Genomic DNA, 19,481 nt, shown 5'->3' with positions numbered 1-19,481 from the left:
TCCAACAACTTTAGCTGGCCAATACACAAACCTATCAGATGGTGACCAACACTAAAAATATGAAGGGTCATCAGTCTGAGATGTCAATTCTGTTTCACTCTCCATAGATGTTGCCTGATTTGCGAAATATTTCTAGCACTTTCTGCCTTTAGTTCAGCACTGCAGTTTTATTTTGCTTTTCAGCTTACAAGAAAGGCTGCTTACAAAAATGAAAAATGGGCAGAATGGACAGTTACACAGCTTTTTGGTATCAGCCCACTATCAGAATTTCTAATATCTTTGCAAAGAGGGATAAAAGTTTGAAATGCCAAAACGATAAATTTATTTAAAAATCCGAATGATAAAATTTGACGCAGAGCAAAATGGCAGAAGAGACTCAGTGCTTCGTAAATCTTTACAGGTGATATCAAACTGTATCCATTTAATTGTAGAAGTTTTTTTTTAACAAGGCAGAAGATGGCCACTATTATTTGAGCCTGGTTTTGAAGGTGAGGGGGAGGGTAAATTTAATGGGGTTAATAGCCTACACAAACAAGGAAACATAGTAGCTCAACACTGGCAGGCTTTCCCAGGGGATTGGAAGTGGAAGATTTCTTCACTTTCTCACGAGCTGACAATAAAAGTCAACTGTGCCCTCCGAGCAGAACCGACAATGGACTGCAATTCTCTTAGTTGCTAAAACAAAGGCCTCTTTCAGTCTGTGCAAACCTTATCCAGCATCATGCAGAGTCTTTATTTTCACAACAGAAACTCCGCATCAGAAATTATAGGTATTCCCGCATCTCAAAACTATACATTGCTAAGCATTTATTTACAAATGATCATTCACTTTACACAAATAGGAATAAGGGTTATTTCATACTTTTACCCTTTTTCTCTGTGTGAATTATGCCAAGTCGTTTGTCCATTATTCCAGTTCATTCCTACTTTACCTTTATCTGTTACATGGATAGCAGAACTACCTGGCTTTGCAGCAATTCAAGATAATCTTGATTACTGACCACTGAAATCAATGGATTGAGCCAGAGTATAACGTGCTTACACTACTATTTAGAGCAATACTGGCCAGGATGACCTCTTAGGATCATCTAGTCACAGAGTTAAAGTTATTCTCAACATTCAGTTCAATGAGGCCCCCTTATCATTAGGCAGCCCTGGGTGTAAGTACAGCAGTTTATCCAGCTTACACTGTCCTATGCATTGCATTTACATGCATGTTGGTTTGTGATCACGTTGATGTGCATGCTCAATGCGCATAGCATACTGTGTGTACTTATTATAATAATTTGGTTTTTAAAGGAATATTTTTGATAGCAAAATGTCTCAATGTTACAACAATGTCCTGGTGAAACATTTTACCATGCTCGTCACTGACAGCACCAACATTCGCAGTGGAGAAGTCTAAATGGGAATGCAGGAAATGAATCTTTAGTGATATATTGTACTTTGCAAACAAGAGAAAATCTGTAGATGCCGGAAATCCAAGCCACACACACAGGGTGCTGGAGGAATAGTTCCTCCAGCATTCTGTGTGGGTTGACATGTTGTATTTCATGGCTTCGTATGCTTGGGGCTTGTTGCCAACTAGCCACATGGAGCTTCATGCTTGGTGGTTGCCAAGAAAATTTTTAACAGCATACTTGAATGTCGTCCATGCAATTTTCCCTCCAGTCCTACTTGAAGCTCTTCGAATTGCCTGTCATTGATGACCTGTTTGATTTGTGGACCAACAATAATGCCTTCCTTAATCTTGGCATTAGTTATTTTGGGTAACAGCTGTCTGAAATATCGAAACCCTGCATGGGAATTTTTTGTGCCTGGTAACAGCAGTTTCCACCCTTGCAGTCTTGAACCCAGAAACTCTGCTTTTGCCTTTGACAAACCCAAGTAACCAACCAGGTCATTTAATTCAGATCGAGTTATCAGATGAGGCTCACTCGACATAAAGGGTTCAAAACCTGTATCAGTATCTTTTTCCATTCCTGAATTGTGTATCATGGCCTCTTCATTTGCCTCCTCTAGACTCCACGTCTTTGGTAGCTTCAGTCCTGGAAGACTATCGTCATATGGCACAGGTCTCATGGCTGAAGTTTGGGAAATTCAATGGTTTTGTTTTTGATTTTAGCAGAGAAACAGACATACTGGTCAGACGGAAGTAGCAGTCTGTCACAAGACTCTCCAGATCTCGCCATATCATCAGGACAGTGAATGGCATTGCCTTCTGAGTACCTCTGAGGAGCCCAGGCTTTGTCTCAGTTGACAATGTTACACCCAAAGTAGAGCTCATCGGCTTTCTTAATAAGAGTCATGCTCTGTCTTTGGGATTTAAGTGTATACTCATTATGTATGTATTTTTAAAAACTATATATAAAAAACAAAGTATCATATCTATTGCAACATTGGCGAAACATTTTGTATCACAAATACTCCTAAAAATTAATTTATTATAGTAAGTACACACAGCATGATGCACACAAAGAGCATGTGCATCAATGCGATTGCAAACCAATATATCTGTAAATGCAAAGCACAGAACAGTGTGAGCATGATGCTTTCATAGCCTTTCTAAAACATGTTCTCCCATACAGCATCCACCCTTCCTAAGCATGTTCAGGCATGCCTGGACAAGATAGAAAAATTTTCAGCTTACATTGTGGGCAACATTTTAATTGTCTTGAATTATGAATTGAAATAACAAATACAGGCAATTTCAAAAACATTGTGTGTGATAGGGAAATTTCATGGTGATTTCATGATCAACAGCCCAAAATCCATAAGATACACTCAAAAGTATTCAGGAAGTAAAACCTCTGTGGTCCAGTGCTTACTGTCCTTAGAGTCTCTCAAGGGAGTCTGGAATTTGTATTCCATTATTTTGCAGAAAACTTTAACTTGTAATTAGCACAAGATTAATCAGAAAAATACAATATAAATTGAAATTGGTGCATTTTATATAAAAGGATGCAGTCTCTTTCAGGCAAATATTGAAGGACAATTTCAATGTGTAAAGAAATTTATGAAACTGCTTTTGATTCTAAATTGTTTCTTAAAAAATTATTTTATCCAGCTGTATAGTGACTGGAAGAATAAAGAAGCTTGTTATTGGAAGTTCTTGAAAATGTTCTGTTCTAAAATTATTTGACCGTTCAGGTTTCAATTTTACAAGCATCTGCCATTCCCTGGTGAAGAAAATTCTTTCCACAGTGGTAAACAGGACAGAATCCAGGCAAAACAGAATCTTAATGCCACAGGTTATATTGACCTGATTAACTTAGTGTCACAAAAGGCCACTTCACAGCGGCTCCTACTGTAGCCATACACTTCCTGATTTTTATTAGTCTTTGTATAGTTGGAAGTTTGAATGTTGTATCCAGTTGGCTGAACTGTTGGATAGTTGAGCAACAAAAGAATTGTGGACTTGCATCCAAATGCAATGCACAAAAACAAAAACCCATGTGCAAGTAGAAAATCGCTAATTGCAGAACAACTCAATGGAAAGTTCCTATGCTCAGAAACACATCTGCAGTAAGAAAGTTCCCTCTTTGTCCTTGTCTCAATAATAAAAATGAAATTGGTTTCACAACCAATATCATCTATTTTTTTCTTGTTCTTCATTGATGTTCACTGAGTCAATGGGACCAAATTGAGGTCTAAAAGTTAAGAGCAAACTATTTATTAAACTTGAATTCTTGGCACAGAGAATAGAGCTGATTGTATAGATATCTCAAAACTGTGTTTTGCTATTGGGTTATATTTCTCAGTGCTGGAATAACAACCTATTTCTAGTAAGAATCTAGGGATTATTAGTCAGTGCAAAATCTACATAGACCACAAAGTAGAAAAGCTCTATAAGGATGTTTGCAATTCTCATCTAAACTACTCCTCACATTCAACCAGGCTTTTTTTTAAAATAAATTTCTGCTAAAATGGATGGCTTTAAACAATGTAGTCCACAATTCAAAGAGGAAATCTGAAGTGATAATAGGAAAGGGCTAATAAATCTTGAAGCTATTCACTCATCACTTACACCTGGAATATTAACGACCATATATTTTTAAAATTAGAGCCAATCAGTGTACTGAGGAAATCTACCACGTTCTACTTCTATTTCCAATATTGATTTGTTAGACCTCTTTTTTTTGTAACAAAAGTTATGAAGCAACTATCAATAAAAATGCCTGATTGTTTACTATTACATTCCTGAATTTCTTTTCACCTGTCTTAAAAAGCCTTGATTGTTGGGTGCTATTATTAACAAACACACTGGTTTGTTAATAATAGCAACCTAACCTTGCAGAGGTTCATCTTATACTGTACCGATACAGTGCCTTGAAAAAGTATTCAGCCCCCACAACTATTTTCACATTTTACTATCTCATTTTCTAAATTTAAAATATATTGAAGTATGATTTTTTTTGGAGCTGATCTACAAAACATTCTGTATCAGGTCAAATTTGGCAAAGGAAAAATTCCAAAACCTGTCAGCAATTTACTGAAAATTAAAAACAATAACCGAGAGGCTGAAAACCTATTTATTCCCTTTGTAGTTACTACCAACTTTCCTCAGTTGCAATATATTACCTTACCAATTCATCGCTGTAGAAAATTGGAGGATCACCAGTTTTCAGTTAATTCATAAGAATAGGTACCCCCTCTCTAAGGTCCAGCAGTATAGTAGATTTTCAACAGACCAAACCAAAATGAAAACAAAAGAGCATTCAAGACAAGTCTGGGAAACGATAATAGAGAAGCAAAACATGGGGAAGGCACGTCTGAAAGGCACTGAGCATACCTTGGAGCTCAGTGCAGTCCATCGTGAAAAAGTATGAAACCCAAGCCACAATGCCTAGGTCAGGCTGCCCCTCTAAACTTTAGTCACCAGACAGGAATGGCATTTGCAAGCAAGGCTATTGTGATGCCAACAGTCACCTCGAATGAGCTGCAGAAGTCGGTGGCTCTAACTGGAGGCAAGGTTCATGGGTTCACAATCTCCAAAGCCTAGCACAAGAAGGGTTTTTATGGAGAAGTGGCAAGGAAGAAAAAAGAAAGCATATCCTTGCCCATAAAACTTCTTAAAGTGTTACTTAAAAGATACTGTATAGATGTGGAAGAAGGTCTTGTGGTCAGATAAGGCTAAAGTGGAACTTTTTAGCCTCAACACTAAGCGGTATGTGTCGTGTAAATCTAATACTACACAGCAGCCAGGTAACGCCATCCCTACTGTAAAGTATGGTGGAGGCAGCATCATGCTATGGGGACTGGAAATCTGGTCAAGATTGATGGGAAAATGACTGTGTCTAAATACAGAGAGATCCTGAATAAAATAATGCTACCTGCCAGAAAGCTTAAATTGGGGAGAAAGTTAGTCTTTCAGCAAGACCATGACCCAAAGCGCACTTCCAGAGCAATCATGGAGTGCCTTCAAATGAATAAAATTGGTGTCCTTGAGTGACCCAATCAGAGTCCTGAGCTTAGCCCAATCAAACATCACTGGCAAGACCTCAAAATTGCTGTCAACCACCACTCCCCAACTAACCTGGCACAGCTTGAGCAAATTCGAAAGGAGGAATGGGCAAATCTTGTTCTATCACATCGTGCAAAGCTAATAGAATTTTATCCAAAAAGTCTATTGGCTGTTGCAACTGCAAGGTGGTTCAACTAATTACTAAGCAAAGGGGGATGAACACTTTTGAACTGATGACATTTCAGTTTTTGAAGTTTTAGTTTTTCATGCTTTACAATTCTCCATTTTTTGGGCTCTACTGTGAAAACAGGAGCATGTGATTCACAAATAAAAACGCTCAGTTAAATTGATCAAAATCCCTGGTTGTAAAACTCATGTGTGAACAAAGGGTTGGTGGCTGAATAACTTTACAAGGAACCATATACCCCTTCCTCCCAAACCAAACCTATATTAGTAATTAAAACAGAAGGCATTTAATACACAAGCACATTTATCTCAATACCTCTGTAAGTCCTTTTCTAAAAATTCATTAATCAATATGTTGGATAAAACCTTTCACTGCTGTTGGAAATGACAAGGATAAACAAAAAATAATGACTCCAGACTAAATATTTCACAATGTCAAATTTTTTGGTATCTTTCAACTTTAAAACTTTGTTCTGTAGCTTAGCGCCAATCCCTGTCTTATTCCCACTGCTTTGCTTCATTGGTGGTTGCTCAGAGCACACAAAGAAAGCTGGAATATATTTACATCAGAATGTCATGAAAAAATGATGGTTTAAAGTACTTAACAATGATCTAGATGGAAATAACTGTGTAATAGTCTAAGACAAACTTTTCATCTTAACATGGCCACTGTATTCTATCAAAGTGCATGTTGAGGGTTAAAGTTCTCATCATGTCCCACAATTCCTCCTGGTTCTCAGCAATACTCACCTATCTCCCTGGCCATCGCCAAGCCTTGTGGGTACGTAATGGGTGCCAACTTTTTATCCCTTAGCCTTTCAATGGTGTCTTTATCATCCCGCAGATCCAGCTTTGTTCCCACCAGGATTATTGGTGTGTTTGGACAATGATGTCGCACCTCTGGATACCACTGTGGAATTAAGGAAAATTTAGAGCTTTATATATATCAAACCCTTTTTCATACTGTTGTTTCTCTAAGCAACTCAACCTAAATGGTATTTTGTTATGCTTTTGATTCACACTCATTTGAGACGCTACCAAGATCTCAAATCTGTTTCCCACAAGGATCTTAAAGTATCTATTCCCTTGAACCACGGTTGTTTGGCGGTTAGCATGACACTATTACAGCTTGGTCGTTGGAGTCTAGAGTTCAATTCCAGTGTCATCTTTAAGGAGTCTGTAAATCCTCCTTACAGAATGCGTGGGTTTTCCCAGGGCATTCCAGTTTTCTCCCAAGACACAGCAGGTAGGTTAACTGGTCATTGTAAATTGTCCCGTGATTAGATTAGGGTTAAATATGGGTTATCAGGGTTGCTGGGGCAGCAGGGCTCGAAGGGCCAGAAAAGCTTACTCTCACTAAATAAATAATCCTCACTGACTGAATAAAAATTGAGTTGGGGAGGCAATGTGATGAGGTGTAGATATTTCAAACACAATGTTTATAAAACCAATCAAGAACGGTGTCAATCAAGCACTGTCGTTACCTAAACCAAAGACTAAAATGGAACATGCACAATGAAGCCAAGCTTAAGAGGAACAGTGTGGAAAAGCTGTGAAATGAGATCCCCCAACTCCTCCAAGACTCAAAAACCTGATACAAAAAAATCAAATAACACTAACTAGGACAGGTCAGATGGCTTCTCTAAATTTCTGGCAGAAATCTAGCTCTTCTAGATGGACAACTAGCAGTGACTGAAAAAAAAAATGGAGGACGACATTAGATTCTTCGAGTAGTTTAAAAAGTTGTGGGCCAATGGACTTTTACTGTATTATGTATTGTTATTCTATATTGCCTTCTCTCAAAAGGCATTTGATAAGCTACCCCATGCAAGACTTATTGAGAAAGTAAGGAGGCATGAGATCCAAGGGGACATTGCTTTGTGGATCCAGAACTGGCTTGCCCACAGAAGGCAAAGTGTGGTTGTAGACGGGTCATATTCTGCATGGAAATCAGTGACCAGTGGTGTGCCTCAGGGATCTGTTCTGGGACCCTTACTCTTTGTGATTTTTATAAATGACCTGGATGAGAAAGCAGAGGGATGGGTTAGCAAGTTTGCTGATGACACAAAGGTTGGAGGTGTTGTGGATAGTGTGGAGGGCTGTCAGAGGTTACAGCAGAACGTTGATAGGATGCAAAACTGGGTTGAGAAGTGGCAGATGGAGTTCAACCCAGATAAGTGTGAAGTGGTTCATTTTAGTAGGTCAAATATGATGACAGTATTAATGGTAAACTCTTGGCAGTGTGGAGGATCAGAGGGATCTTGGTTTCCGAGTCCATAGGACGCTCAAAGCAGCTGCGCAGGTTAACTCTGTGGTTAAGAAGGCATACGGTGTATTGGCCTCCATCAATCGTGGAATTGAATTTAGGAGCCAAGAAGTAATGTTCCAGCTATATAGAACCCTGGTCAGATCCCACTTGGAGTACTGTGCTCAGTTCTGGTTGCCTCATCACAGGAAGTATCTGGAAACCATAGAAAGGGTGTAGAGGAGAGTTACAAGGATGTTGCTTGGATCGGGAAGCATGCCTTATGAGAATAGGTTGAGTGAACTCGGCCTCTTCTCCTTGGAGCAACAGAGGATGGGGGTGATCTGATAAAGGTGTATATGATCATGAGAGGCATTCATCATGTGGATAGTCAGAGGCTTTTTCCCAGGGCTGAAATAGTTGCCACAAGAGGACACAGGTTTAAGGTGCTGGGGAGTAGGTACAGAGGAGATGTCAGGGGTAAGTTTTTTTTTTACTCAGAGAGTGGTGAGTGCGTGGAATGGGCTGCCAGCAATGGTGGTGGAGGTGGATGCGATAGGGTACTTTAAGAGACTTTTGGATAGGTACATGGAGCTTAGAAAAATAGAGGGCTATGGGTAAGCCTAGTAATTTCTAAGGTTGGGACATGTTCGGCACAACTTTGTGGGCTGAAGGGCCTGTATTGTGCTGTAGGTTTTCTATGTTTCTAAAAGATGTTAACTGATTAGGTACTTACACCACTTTTTATTTTGTTTCTGAAAGGCTTCTATTTTTCTTTTTAAGTAACTGGATGGATAAGGGTACATGCTCAAAAGGTTACATCTGCAAGGAAGACTTGCATTACTCCTAATATTCCTGTGCCAGAAGTCAAGACAGCCTGCTATTTAATCAAGCCAGCAAAATATTGTGCTCCCAACTGGTGATGCACTTACTTCAAATCTCAACCAATGTAACAAAGGCCAAGATAAAAATGCATTTCCTCTCCGTTGGGTGGGGGAGGTAATCTCCACAACCACTCACCTGAATACCATCTTGGTTAAGGCATAATGCATCGGCACGCGGAAAACATACCTTAATTATGAAAAGTGTACATGTGTTGGAAAAGAAAGCATATACATTATACATACTGTACTACCAGTAATAAGCTACTGCAAAAGAAAAGTAGAAAGGAAACCAAGGGTTATGTGCCCACAACCACCATCACCTCCATAATCCCTCACAAACTGAGAATCTAGGTAAGCCTGCATCGTTAAAAGGTCCTTTACCTACAAAGTTACTTCAAGTGCCAGCTTTATTTTGAGTAAACAATTCAGAAAGTGAACATTACCTTTGCTCTGACATTTTCAAAGGATGCTGGACTCACGAGTGAAAAGCAGATCAAAAATACATCCTATTAACAAAAAGGAGAGCAAAGAAAACAGAGGGAAAAATGTTATTTAATCCCACAAAGAACTTACTCTCATACCTGGATCTCTGAACAACTGTTATTAATCAAATTGATACTGATGCTAAAGTCATTAGATGTTATTAAAAAGATGATTTTTAAAAAGGGACATCACTATGGAAGTCATTGAAAAACTGATCAAATTTATACAGGGCAGGTCCAATGCTATAACTGGGCTACTTCTACACAAATTAAATGTTATGGGAAGAGATCGCAGACGCAGCCAATAAATACTTTTGTACAAATAAAATCCTCTGGGAGTGAATAAAAAGCAATGCACACAATATCTAGACTTTCAAAAGACTTGTATCTACTTAACAGATGAGTAAGTACATAGGTATATAATATAATTAATACACGAGAAAAGGGGAGGGTACAATTAATACCAAAGGACTGCCTCAAAATATAGAATTCTAATAAACCCACTGAATGATAATGTTACTGGAAAATTAACCAGTAATACAATCTGAATTCCCAATGCACCATTAATAGAGAAGTGACACATTTTCATAAGACAATGAAGTTAAACTCCTTGGAAACTAATTATATAAGAGTGCAGAATCAGGGGATACAAATCCAAAATTAGTAAATTAGTACAGATTCAGACTAACAAAGTGTAAAGAAGAAGCAATACTTAGGAGTTATTTCCCAGGGTTAAATGTGAAGAACTTTAGACTACTAGTAGTCGCCGCTCTTCAAACGATTTTAATGCAAGTGCAATAAACAAAGATTAATCAGAATCAAAAAAGGTTTTTGCCTATTTCAAAAGTCCAGGAAAAAAACTGGGGCTCTTTTCCTTAAATGGTGTGTGCTTCAATTGTGAGTGGCCTTTAAGAATTTGGGAAGTGTAGATGTGGGGAAGGATGAAATAGGACTCATAAATATGTCATTATAACCATCTCGTATTAACAGTAGACAGTGTTATTTGGACAATTAAGGAGGATTTATAATATCCAAAGTCCGGAATAGAAAGTGTGTTTGCAAAGAAAGGCACCATACCGTCTGTGGGTAGGAGAGGGGTCGGAGTCGATCATAATCTTCCTGACCTGCTGTGTCCCAAAGTCCCAGGTTCACTGGCTTCCCATCTACCATAACATTAGCTGAATAGTTGTCAAATCTGCAAAAATTAAGGCATTAGAATTCAAAATATGAACAGGTTTGGCATTATTGAGAAAGAATACTACAATGAATACTTACACTGTTGGGATATATTCTCCAGGAAATGCATTGGTGGTATAGCTGATGAGTAGGCATGTTTTACCTACAGCACTGTAAAATAAGAAAGACGCTGCTTTTAGTTAAAGTGTTTAAATACATGTGCCAATAATTTGTAATGCATAAACATCTCAAACATAAAAACTCAAAATTCAACCTGTCATCTTAGTAACCAATTGAATAGGCTACCTGCATCAAATCATCCTGCTCATTTTGAGATGGTGGTCTTGTGCATCTACTACTTGTATTTCAATGCTACAGCACTAAATTCACAGCTTACACTTACAGCATTGAACATACAATATACAGTTGAGTCAGACACTAATGTCCAGAATCAGGTTTATTATCACCGGCATGTGACGTGAAATTTGTTAACTTAGCAGCAGTTCAATACAATACATAATATAGAAGAAAAAATAATAAAATACATAAGTAAATCAATTACAGTACAGTCGGCTCTCCTTATCTGCGAGTTCTGCATGCGCGAATTCAACCAACCGTGAATCGAGAAAACCCAGAAGTGCTCTTCCAGCACTTGTTGTTCGAGCATGTATATACTTTTTTTATTCTTGTCATTATTCCCTAAGCAATGCAGTATAAAAACTAGTTTACATAGCATTTACACTGTATTAGGTATTATAAGTAATCTAGAGATGATTTAAAGTATACGGGAAGATGCGCATAGGTTATTGTGGATCGGGATCGAAAAAAATGGTAAGTTCTCTTACTAAGTAAGTCGGAACAGGTACATCTGGTATTATTTAGTGTCAGTTAGTCAAGTGCTTGTCTTAGTATATATTTTGCCTTTCTATGTATATAAAACACTTAAGAACATATGTTTCAGCGCCAGGCTCGGGAACGGAAGCTCCTGAGTTCGATCCAGTAACATATCGCTCCTGAGCGCGCTCTCCATCCGTGGCAGGTTGATGTGGAGGATCAAACACCCAAAACCCAATAAATAAACCACTGTGTTGCTTAGTAATAATTGTAGCTTTCATCGGAGCAGGGCCTTTTTCACTTTATCCTTTAAAATAGTTCCAAACGTTGACCCACTGTAGCCTAACACTTTTCCAATGACCGATGGTGTTTCACCTCTTTCCGATCACTTTATTATTTCCACTTTATTTTCATTCGTGACTGTGGTTATTTTCGTGAACAGAAACACTGCAGATTCAGAGCTCCGCCGCCGGGTCCTAATGTCCACCACACAGAGACAAGATAAATAAGTTCTGGGGTTCCGCTGGGTCCTAAGGTCCACCGCATTGAGACAGGTTGAATAAGGGATTTGAGCATCCGCACTTTCTGGTATCCACGAGGGGCCCCGGAACCAATCCCTCATGGATAAGGAGGGCCAGATGTTATGTATATTGAATAAATTAAAAATCATGCAAAAATCAGAAATTCTGTATATTAAAAAAAGTGAGGTAGTGTTCAAGGGTTCAATGTCCATTTAGGAATTGGATGGTAGGGGGAAGAAGCTGTTCCTGAATCGCTGAGTGTGTACCTTCTGGCTTCTGTACCTCCTACCTGATAGTAACAGTTAAAAAAAGGTCATGCCCTGGGTGCTGGAAGTCCTTAATAATGGACACTGCCTTTCTGAGACACCACTCTCTGAAGATGTCCTGGGTACTTTGTAGGTTAGTACCCAAGGTGGAGCTGACTAGATTTACAACCTTCTGCAGCTTCTTTTGGTCCTGTGCAGTAGCTCCCTCATACCAGACAGTGATGCAGCCTGTCAGAATGCTCTCCACGGTACATCTATAAAAGTTTTTGAGTGTATTTGTTGACATGCCAAATCTTTTCAAACTCCTAATGAAGTATAGCCACTGTCTTGCTTTCTTTACAACTATATCGATATGTTGGGACCAGGTTAGATCCTCAGAGATCTTGACACCCAGGAACTTGAAACTGCTCACTCTCTCCACTTCTGATCCCTCTATGAGGATTGGTATGTGTTCTTTCTTCTTACCCTTCCTGAAGTCCACAATCAGCTCTTTCATCTTACTGACATTGAGTGCCAGGTTGTTGCTGTGACACCATTCCACTAGTTGGCTTATCTCACTCCTGTATGCCCTGTTGGCACCACCTGAGATTCTACTAAAGATTGTTGTATCGTCAACAAGTTTATAGATGGTATTTGAGCTATGCCTAGCCGCACAGTCATGTGTATATGGAGAGTAGAACAGTGGGCTAAGCACATACCCCTGAGGTGCGCCAGTGTTGATCATCAGCGAGGAGGATATGTTATCACCGATCTGCACAGACTGTGGTCTTCCAGCTAGGAAGTTAAGGATCCAATTACAGAGGGAGGTACAAAGGCCTAGGTTCTGCAATTTCTCAATCAGGATTGTGGGAATGATGGTATTAAATGCTGAGCTATAGTCGATGAACAGCATCCCAACATGGGTGTTTGTGTTTTCCAGGAGAGCCATTGAGATTGCGTCTGCTGTTGACCCATTGTGGCGATAGGCAAATTGCAATGGGTCCAGGTCCTTGCTGAGGCAGGAGTTCAGTCTTGTCATGACCAATCTCTCAAAGCATTTCATCACTGTCGATGTGAGTGCTACTGGGCGACAGTCATTTAGGCAGCTCACATTCTTCTTCTTAGGCACTGGTATAATTGTTACCTTTTTGAAGCAAGTGGGAACTTGTGCCCATAGCAGTGAGAGGCTGAAATTTTGTGATTAATATGAATCTATAGTTTGAATTCCCACTGCACTCTCCAAACACACCAGTGTTCTGGTGCGTTGAAGCAGGTTTACAGGTTTCCAACATGTATAAAAAGCACAATCTTTCCAGTCAAACTGAATTTAGCATACCATTTAGTAACAACTGCATTTCCAACTATTAACATGTCATTAGCGTTTAGGAAGTGAGCATCCAGTTATCGTCACTGGATGAATTATTGAAACTTGTTAATCATATTTACCAGAACCATAGCAGTCCAAAGTAGCCAAGCAATGTGTCTAACTTAGAATTCAAAATTAGTCCTGCTGGAACTCAAAAAGATAAAGGGGCTATGGAATGCATCATAGCTCTGAAGAAAGCAATGCAAGCTTCTTTACAAAAACATTGAACTTTAGATTTACAACTCAGCATATAGATGAAGACAATCTATACAAAAAGAATGTTTGTTATCCGGAGCCTGACTTTAAACATACATATTGTTTTGGGCAATAATACTTGGGAGTTACAAGCAGAAATGCAATCTAGAAGAAAAATACTGTAGATGTTGAAAATCTGAAATCAAAACACAATGCTAGAACCATCTTCATGGGTAGAAACAGAGTTAATACTTTAGGTAAATTATCTTTAAGAATGCAGAAAAATCAGGAATGAAACAAGTCTTATACTGAAGAGAAAGAGGCAGAAAGGAAAGGGAGGGATAAAGGAGGAACTGGGTTGTGCTGGTAGAGTAGAAGAGCAGTAGATTAAAACAGGGTGGAAACCAGGAGAGGTTGAGTGAGATTTGGCAGTGACACCGATTGAACGAAGGTTTGAAAGGTATGTCTGGACATGCGTAAATAGGAGCTGAACATAATATGAAATGTGAGAGGATGGTATATTGTAGTATAGATAGTATAGTAGTGGGAACAGGTGGATATTTGATGGACAGCATGAACATGATGGGATGAGTAACCCATTTCTGTACTGTGCAATTGAATAAGGACGATAAAACAAGTGCTGGAAATGAGGTACAGGTCAGATGGCCAATTATCTGAAATAACGTTTGATGTGAAGTCCTGAAGGTGACCATGTCAGTTGGAAGAGGAGGTGCTGTCTCTCCATCTTACATTGGGCTAACTTGGAACAGTGCAGGAGATCAGAGGCAGAAGTCACAATGTGAATGTTTGGAGAATGAAGGTAACAGGCAACTGGAAGCTCAAGATCACCTCTAAGTTCTGAGTTCCGCGACGTGCTTGCTGTTTGTATTTTGTCTCTCACATCACTAGCACCAAATGCCATACACCAAACAGAAAAGGAAAATCACTTGCAAAGCGTGTTTAGGCCCTGGAAACAGGACAGAAGGTTACGGACTTCAGTTCTCACACTGAGACGTGTTTATGTCGCAAAGATGTTTGTTTTGCTCAGTCCCATTCTTAGTGATGTCCGGTTGTTCGTAATGCTGTGAACGACTGATAGACACACTCTGAACTGATCAGATGCGATGCTAGAGAACTGCTCAGTAAGCAGCTGCACTGATGCCAAATTTCCTTCGGCGCAGTTTGTGTGAAAATAAGAAATCACAAGAAAGGTAACCGTAGGCACCCTTCATAAACTGGATGTGGCTAGTGGTTGTAATGGGAAATGTAATGGGATGTGTATCTGTAAGACTAGCACAGCCCCGCTATATCTAGGAACCTGGTGGTTAGCATAATGCTTCACAGTATGAGTGACCCATGTTCAATTCCTTCTACTGCCTGTAAGGAATGTGTATGTTCTTCCCCACAATCGCATCGGTTTCCTCCCTCAGTCCAAGGACCCACCAGCTGGTAGGTTAATTGGACATTGTAAACTGTTCCATGATTAGGCTGGGATTAAATCAGGAGATCGCTGGGCATTGAGGCTTGAAGCGCTGAAAGGACACATTCCGCATTGTATCTCAATAAAATATAATAAATGCCAAGTGCCTGAAATGCTGCGTCCAACAACAGATTTTTAAATGGCATCCAGAGGTGTTTGTCCTGGGATTCCCCAGCACTGTGCTAGGGGAATCCTATGCTAACTAGGTAAGATCAGATCAGAATATGATTTCTAAACCAGAGGATGAGAAGGAATAAAGAACAAATTCAGTTACTTCAGTTTATTTTAATTATTTTGATTAGTGTACTAATGATTTAAAATATTAAAATATATAAAGAACAAGTAAATCTCTGTATATCAGGCATATCATCTTTTTAATAAAGCATAACAGACTTTGCCAGGAAGCAAACTCAACCCTTTATGTGTACATTGTCAGAAAACCCAGGGCCAGAGCTAAGAGGCACATTGGTTACTGCTGATACCTCAACATCTGACTGTAGATCTAGGAGACAGGACTTACATATAGGCAAATGAACGAGCTAGAGCGTGTGCATGTGAATACTTGTACACATACGGAAGGGAGAAAAGATGATATAAAATGCAAGCTCCAGATGTAATCCACATATATGAATGCATGCATTTATTATCTTAATTAACAATGAGATAAGTGACTGGATTGCTTTTTAAACTACTGTTAATTGGTGATAAACATACTGACGAGGACAAAACAATTTCCTGTTTTGACTATTGAATGGGATTGTTTATACCCACCCAAGTGGGAACATGGAGCCTCTATTCGCTTTCGAAGGTTTAAATTAAAACAAAGCCTGACCACATAATTTTAAATGGGGCAAATTGCCTGGAAAACTCTAACCCAATCGCCATCATCCCTTTACCCCACAGTTTTACCTTTACACTGGTGAAAATAAAGGTCAATATTTATTGATAATCTTAGTGTGCCCGCTTCGACATGTTCTATAGAGGTGTGGTGGAGAATATATTGCATCCTGGTATGGAAACACCTATACCCTTGAGCAGAAGAACCTGCAAAAAAAAAACCCTCCCCACCAGTAAGCACTGTCACAGGACAAAGCATCCATCATCAAGGGTCCCCACCATCCAAGACGTGCTCCCTCCTTGCTGCTGCCATCAGGAGTCACATCACCAGATTCAAGGTCAGTTATTACCCCTCAACCATCAGGCGCTTGAACCAGAGGGATAACTTCACTCAGCTGCATTTGCCCCATCACTGAACTGCTCGCACAACCCATAGACTCACTTTCAAGGACTCCTCATCTCATGTTCTCAATATTTATTGCATGTTTATTATTATTTTTTTCATTCTTTTAGTATTCGCAGTTTTTCTTCTGCACATCCTGTTGTTTGTCCACCCTGTTGGATGCCGTCTTTCATTGACTCTATTGCATTTCTTGTATTTACTGTGAATGCCTGCAATAAAATAAATTTAGGGTTGTATGAACGGTACGTATTTTGCTAATAAATGTACTTTTAACTTTGAACCTACTTTGTGTGGGGCAAATGACAGGCAGGCTTTATTTTAATTTTTCAAACCCAGGAAAACTCACTCCCTTACCCCTAATAAAGAATTTACAGCAATTTTCCAATCCAACAACTCTGGATAATCAATCAGGTTTTAAACCACATAACTTAAAGCATATGGATAATTTTCTTGAACTCAGAGGAAAATGGTCACAGAATGTGACACTGAGCTGTACAGTGGAATCTCAACAAATCATTCCACAGCTGTGGCAGGTAGATAAGATTAGAGCCAAATGACCCACTAATGAAAAGAACAAGCTAACTAGCTGAAAACCTCTCCTTAAATATAAACACACACACACACACACACACAAACTAGTGCATTTCTCTTGTTCAACACATTCAGGCTACCTCCACACTACACCAGATAAATCTGTAGTCAAAGCCTTCTCTCTTCGTTTTGACCCTCTGTCCACACTAAAACGGTGTTTTCCTCCACTAAAAACAGAGCTTTTCTAAAAAGCTCTCCAGAGCGTGTAATTTTGAAAACGCCGGATTGGCCGGAGCAGTGTGGACGGGGTAACCAGAGAAATCTGAAAACACTGTCATGACTTGCTGGAACAGATTGTGACAGAAGCGCTTTCTTGAACGCAACCTAACAATTTCAGAACAGACGGCAACGAGACTGAAGCCAGAAGAGTTAGAAATGTACTCACCAAATATTTTGACCCATAACTTACCGAATAAATAAGTATACTCACTTTGCGGTTTTCTGTCCTTGCTCGTATGGTGGTTTACCTATTTATGCAAGTACTTCTCTGACAATAGATGTGTAACAGCCTAATGTAACATTGTATGGAAATACAATATAGCACTGATGCAGACATGTTTTGTACATTTAACAAGGGGCTTTATTAATGCAACAGAGCTGGTCAATTTGTCAATGCTCATCGTCAGCCGGGTCATACTGTCCGTGAACTCCGTCGGTTGCCTCCATACACTCCAGTATTTGTTTTTTTTAGTTTTAAGTCCTCCTGCATGAGAGCCAACAGCTGTCCGCCGCTCAAGTTTTTCTAGTCTGTAACTGAACAAACACGCATCAACTCTTTCACGGCGGGATTCCACACCAAACATGCCGCTTGTTTTCGGTAGATGTGTCCTGCGCATGTGCAGTAGGAGGAGATTTGCTGAAATATCCATTTCAATGTGGACAAAGATATTTTCAGGAACACCTGGTGTGGATGCCTATCGTTTTTACGCAAAACCGGCGTTTTCAAAATTATCCGGTCTAGTGTGGACATAACCCCAGAGTAGGCCAAGGCTGTGACCAACTATGGTTGTTGAGAGACTATACTCAAATGCTGTACACATGCTCACCATTTGAAGAGCAGATTAAATACAACACCAATTGTCCTGTCATCTGCTGGATCAGCAGCCATGAAGAATCAAGTCCCTTACCCTTCTTGCCAGCTTCTTTTAGACTCAGTGCGGGACTGTCGGATTAGGTTTAAATAGAGCTCTTTTTATTTATTGAGGTACAGCGCAGAATAGGCCCTTTGAGCCGTGCTGCCCAGCAATCTCCCGATTTAATCCTAGCCTAATCATGGGACAATTTACAGCAACCAACTAACCTACCGGAGCACCTGGAGGAAACCCACGCAGTCATGGGGAGAACGTACAACCCCCTTACAGGTCAGCAGTGGGAATTAAATCCACGCCAGTGGTACTGTAAAGTGTTGTGCTAACCACTATGCTACCGTGCTACCCAGACAATGTTTTAGGTTAATAATCAAGGGAATTGCATTAATTGCTCCAAATCCACACTACCCAAGAATCAATAAAGGCAAAACACTTTCATCTTACCATACTGAACTGGTTTTACACAACACTGAGGTTAAAGGGCAATATTCCAATCATTGACCTACTTAAATTCAAATCTGAAAAGATTGCCTACTTAATTAATTTTGCAGATTGTGTAAAATGGCAAGAGTTTGTCACTGATAACATTGGATACATTGAAACAGTGTGTAAATGGGGTGTATACTGCATAGGTGACAACTATTTGCAAGCTTTAGCATTTTAAATACATTGTTGCTAGTAAGACAATAGGAAACAGTAGCCAAGCTACTTCATGCAGAGTCTGGTCAAACTGTGATGAATCTATAGAATTGGCCTTGTACACAATACAAATTTTTTACTCTGCACTCCAATACCAGAACAAATATAATTTTCTTGTTTCTTTAAAAATAAGCTCCTATAATTTGTCAATCAGAATATTACTGACTAAATGCAGAATGTAATATCAGAGAGTGTTTTGTAGCTTTTGAAACACAAATCAAATAATTTGTTGCATCTTGTAAGTACAGCTTTCAACGATAATACTGCTAATGCATATATCAGAATGTGACAGCAAATTACTAAACAATAAAATAAAGGAAATAACTGGGTCAAAACCCATTTAAAAAGGAAAGTGGGGAGTGGCACTTGTAATAGGCAAGTGTTTCAAGTTATTCATACAATGCGGAACTGTTCAAGTGACACTTCTGTCCCATTATTGTAACACAAAATTTAGAACATGGTAAGGGGGCATAATGAAGGGGGGGAGGCAGAAATTGAACTATTGTTGTTGATTGTACAGATAATTTTGTAAAGAAATGCTCGCCAAAATGTAAAATATAGCATTGCTATTCACATCAATTTCCTGCAGAAATATTTTCGTCAGAAAGATCCTGTTATTTTCTTAACCCAGTTAGCAAGACAATGCATTTTGGTCTTATACTACAAAATTAATTCTGCAGTTCTATATAGTCCACATTTAAAATCAAAATTTTACAAAGACCTCAAGTAAAACATTTTAGACGACCTGCTCATCGTGTAGGGATTTTACACCCCTCGATAGTGCA

The 19,481-nt window shown here is 39.3% G+C and overlaps 1 protein-coding gene across 1 annotated transcript in view; it reads right to left on the bottom strand.

Annotated features, from left to right (window-relative positions):
- The window catches only part of LOC132380065 (ras-related C3 botulinum toxin substrate 3), a 30,368-nt gene that overhangs the window by 2,264 nt on the left and 8,623 nt on the right, over positions 1-19,481 (bottom strand). The window contains exons 2-5 of the mRNA XM_059948575.1: positions 10,537-10,608; positions 10,339-10,456; positions 9,223-9,285; positions 6,401-6,560 (exon numbers count right to left, since the gene is read on the bottom strand). Coding sequence (XP_059804558.1) covers positions 6,401-6,560; positions 9,223-9,285; positions 10,339-10,456; positions 10,537-10,608 — 413 coding nt within the window. The remainder of the gene's footprint in view (positions 1-6,400; positions 6,561-9,222; positions 9,286-10,338; positions 10,457-10,536; positions 10,609-19,481) is intronic.

This window comes from Hypanus sabinus, chromosome 23 (assembly GCF_030144855.1).
Source record: "Hypanus sabinus isolate sHypSab1 chromosome 23, sHypSab1.hap1, whole genome shotgun sequence".
Lineage (NCBI taxonomy): Eukaryota > Metazoa > Chordata > Chondrichthyes > Myliobatiformes > Dasyatidae > Hypanus > Hypanus sabinus.
The sequence above is the reverse complement of the archived record's forward strand: the minus strand, read 5'-3'. Positions and strand labels throughout refer to the sequence as shown.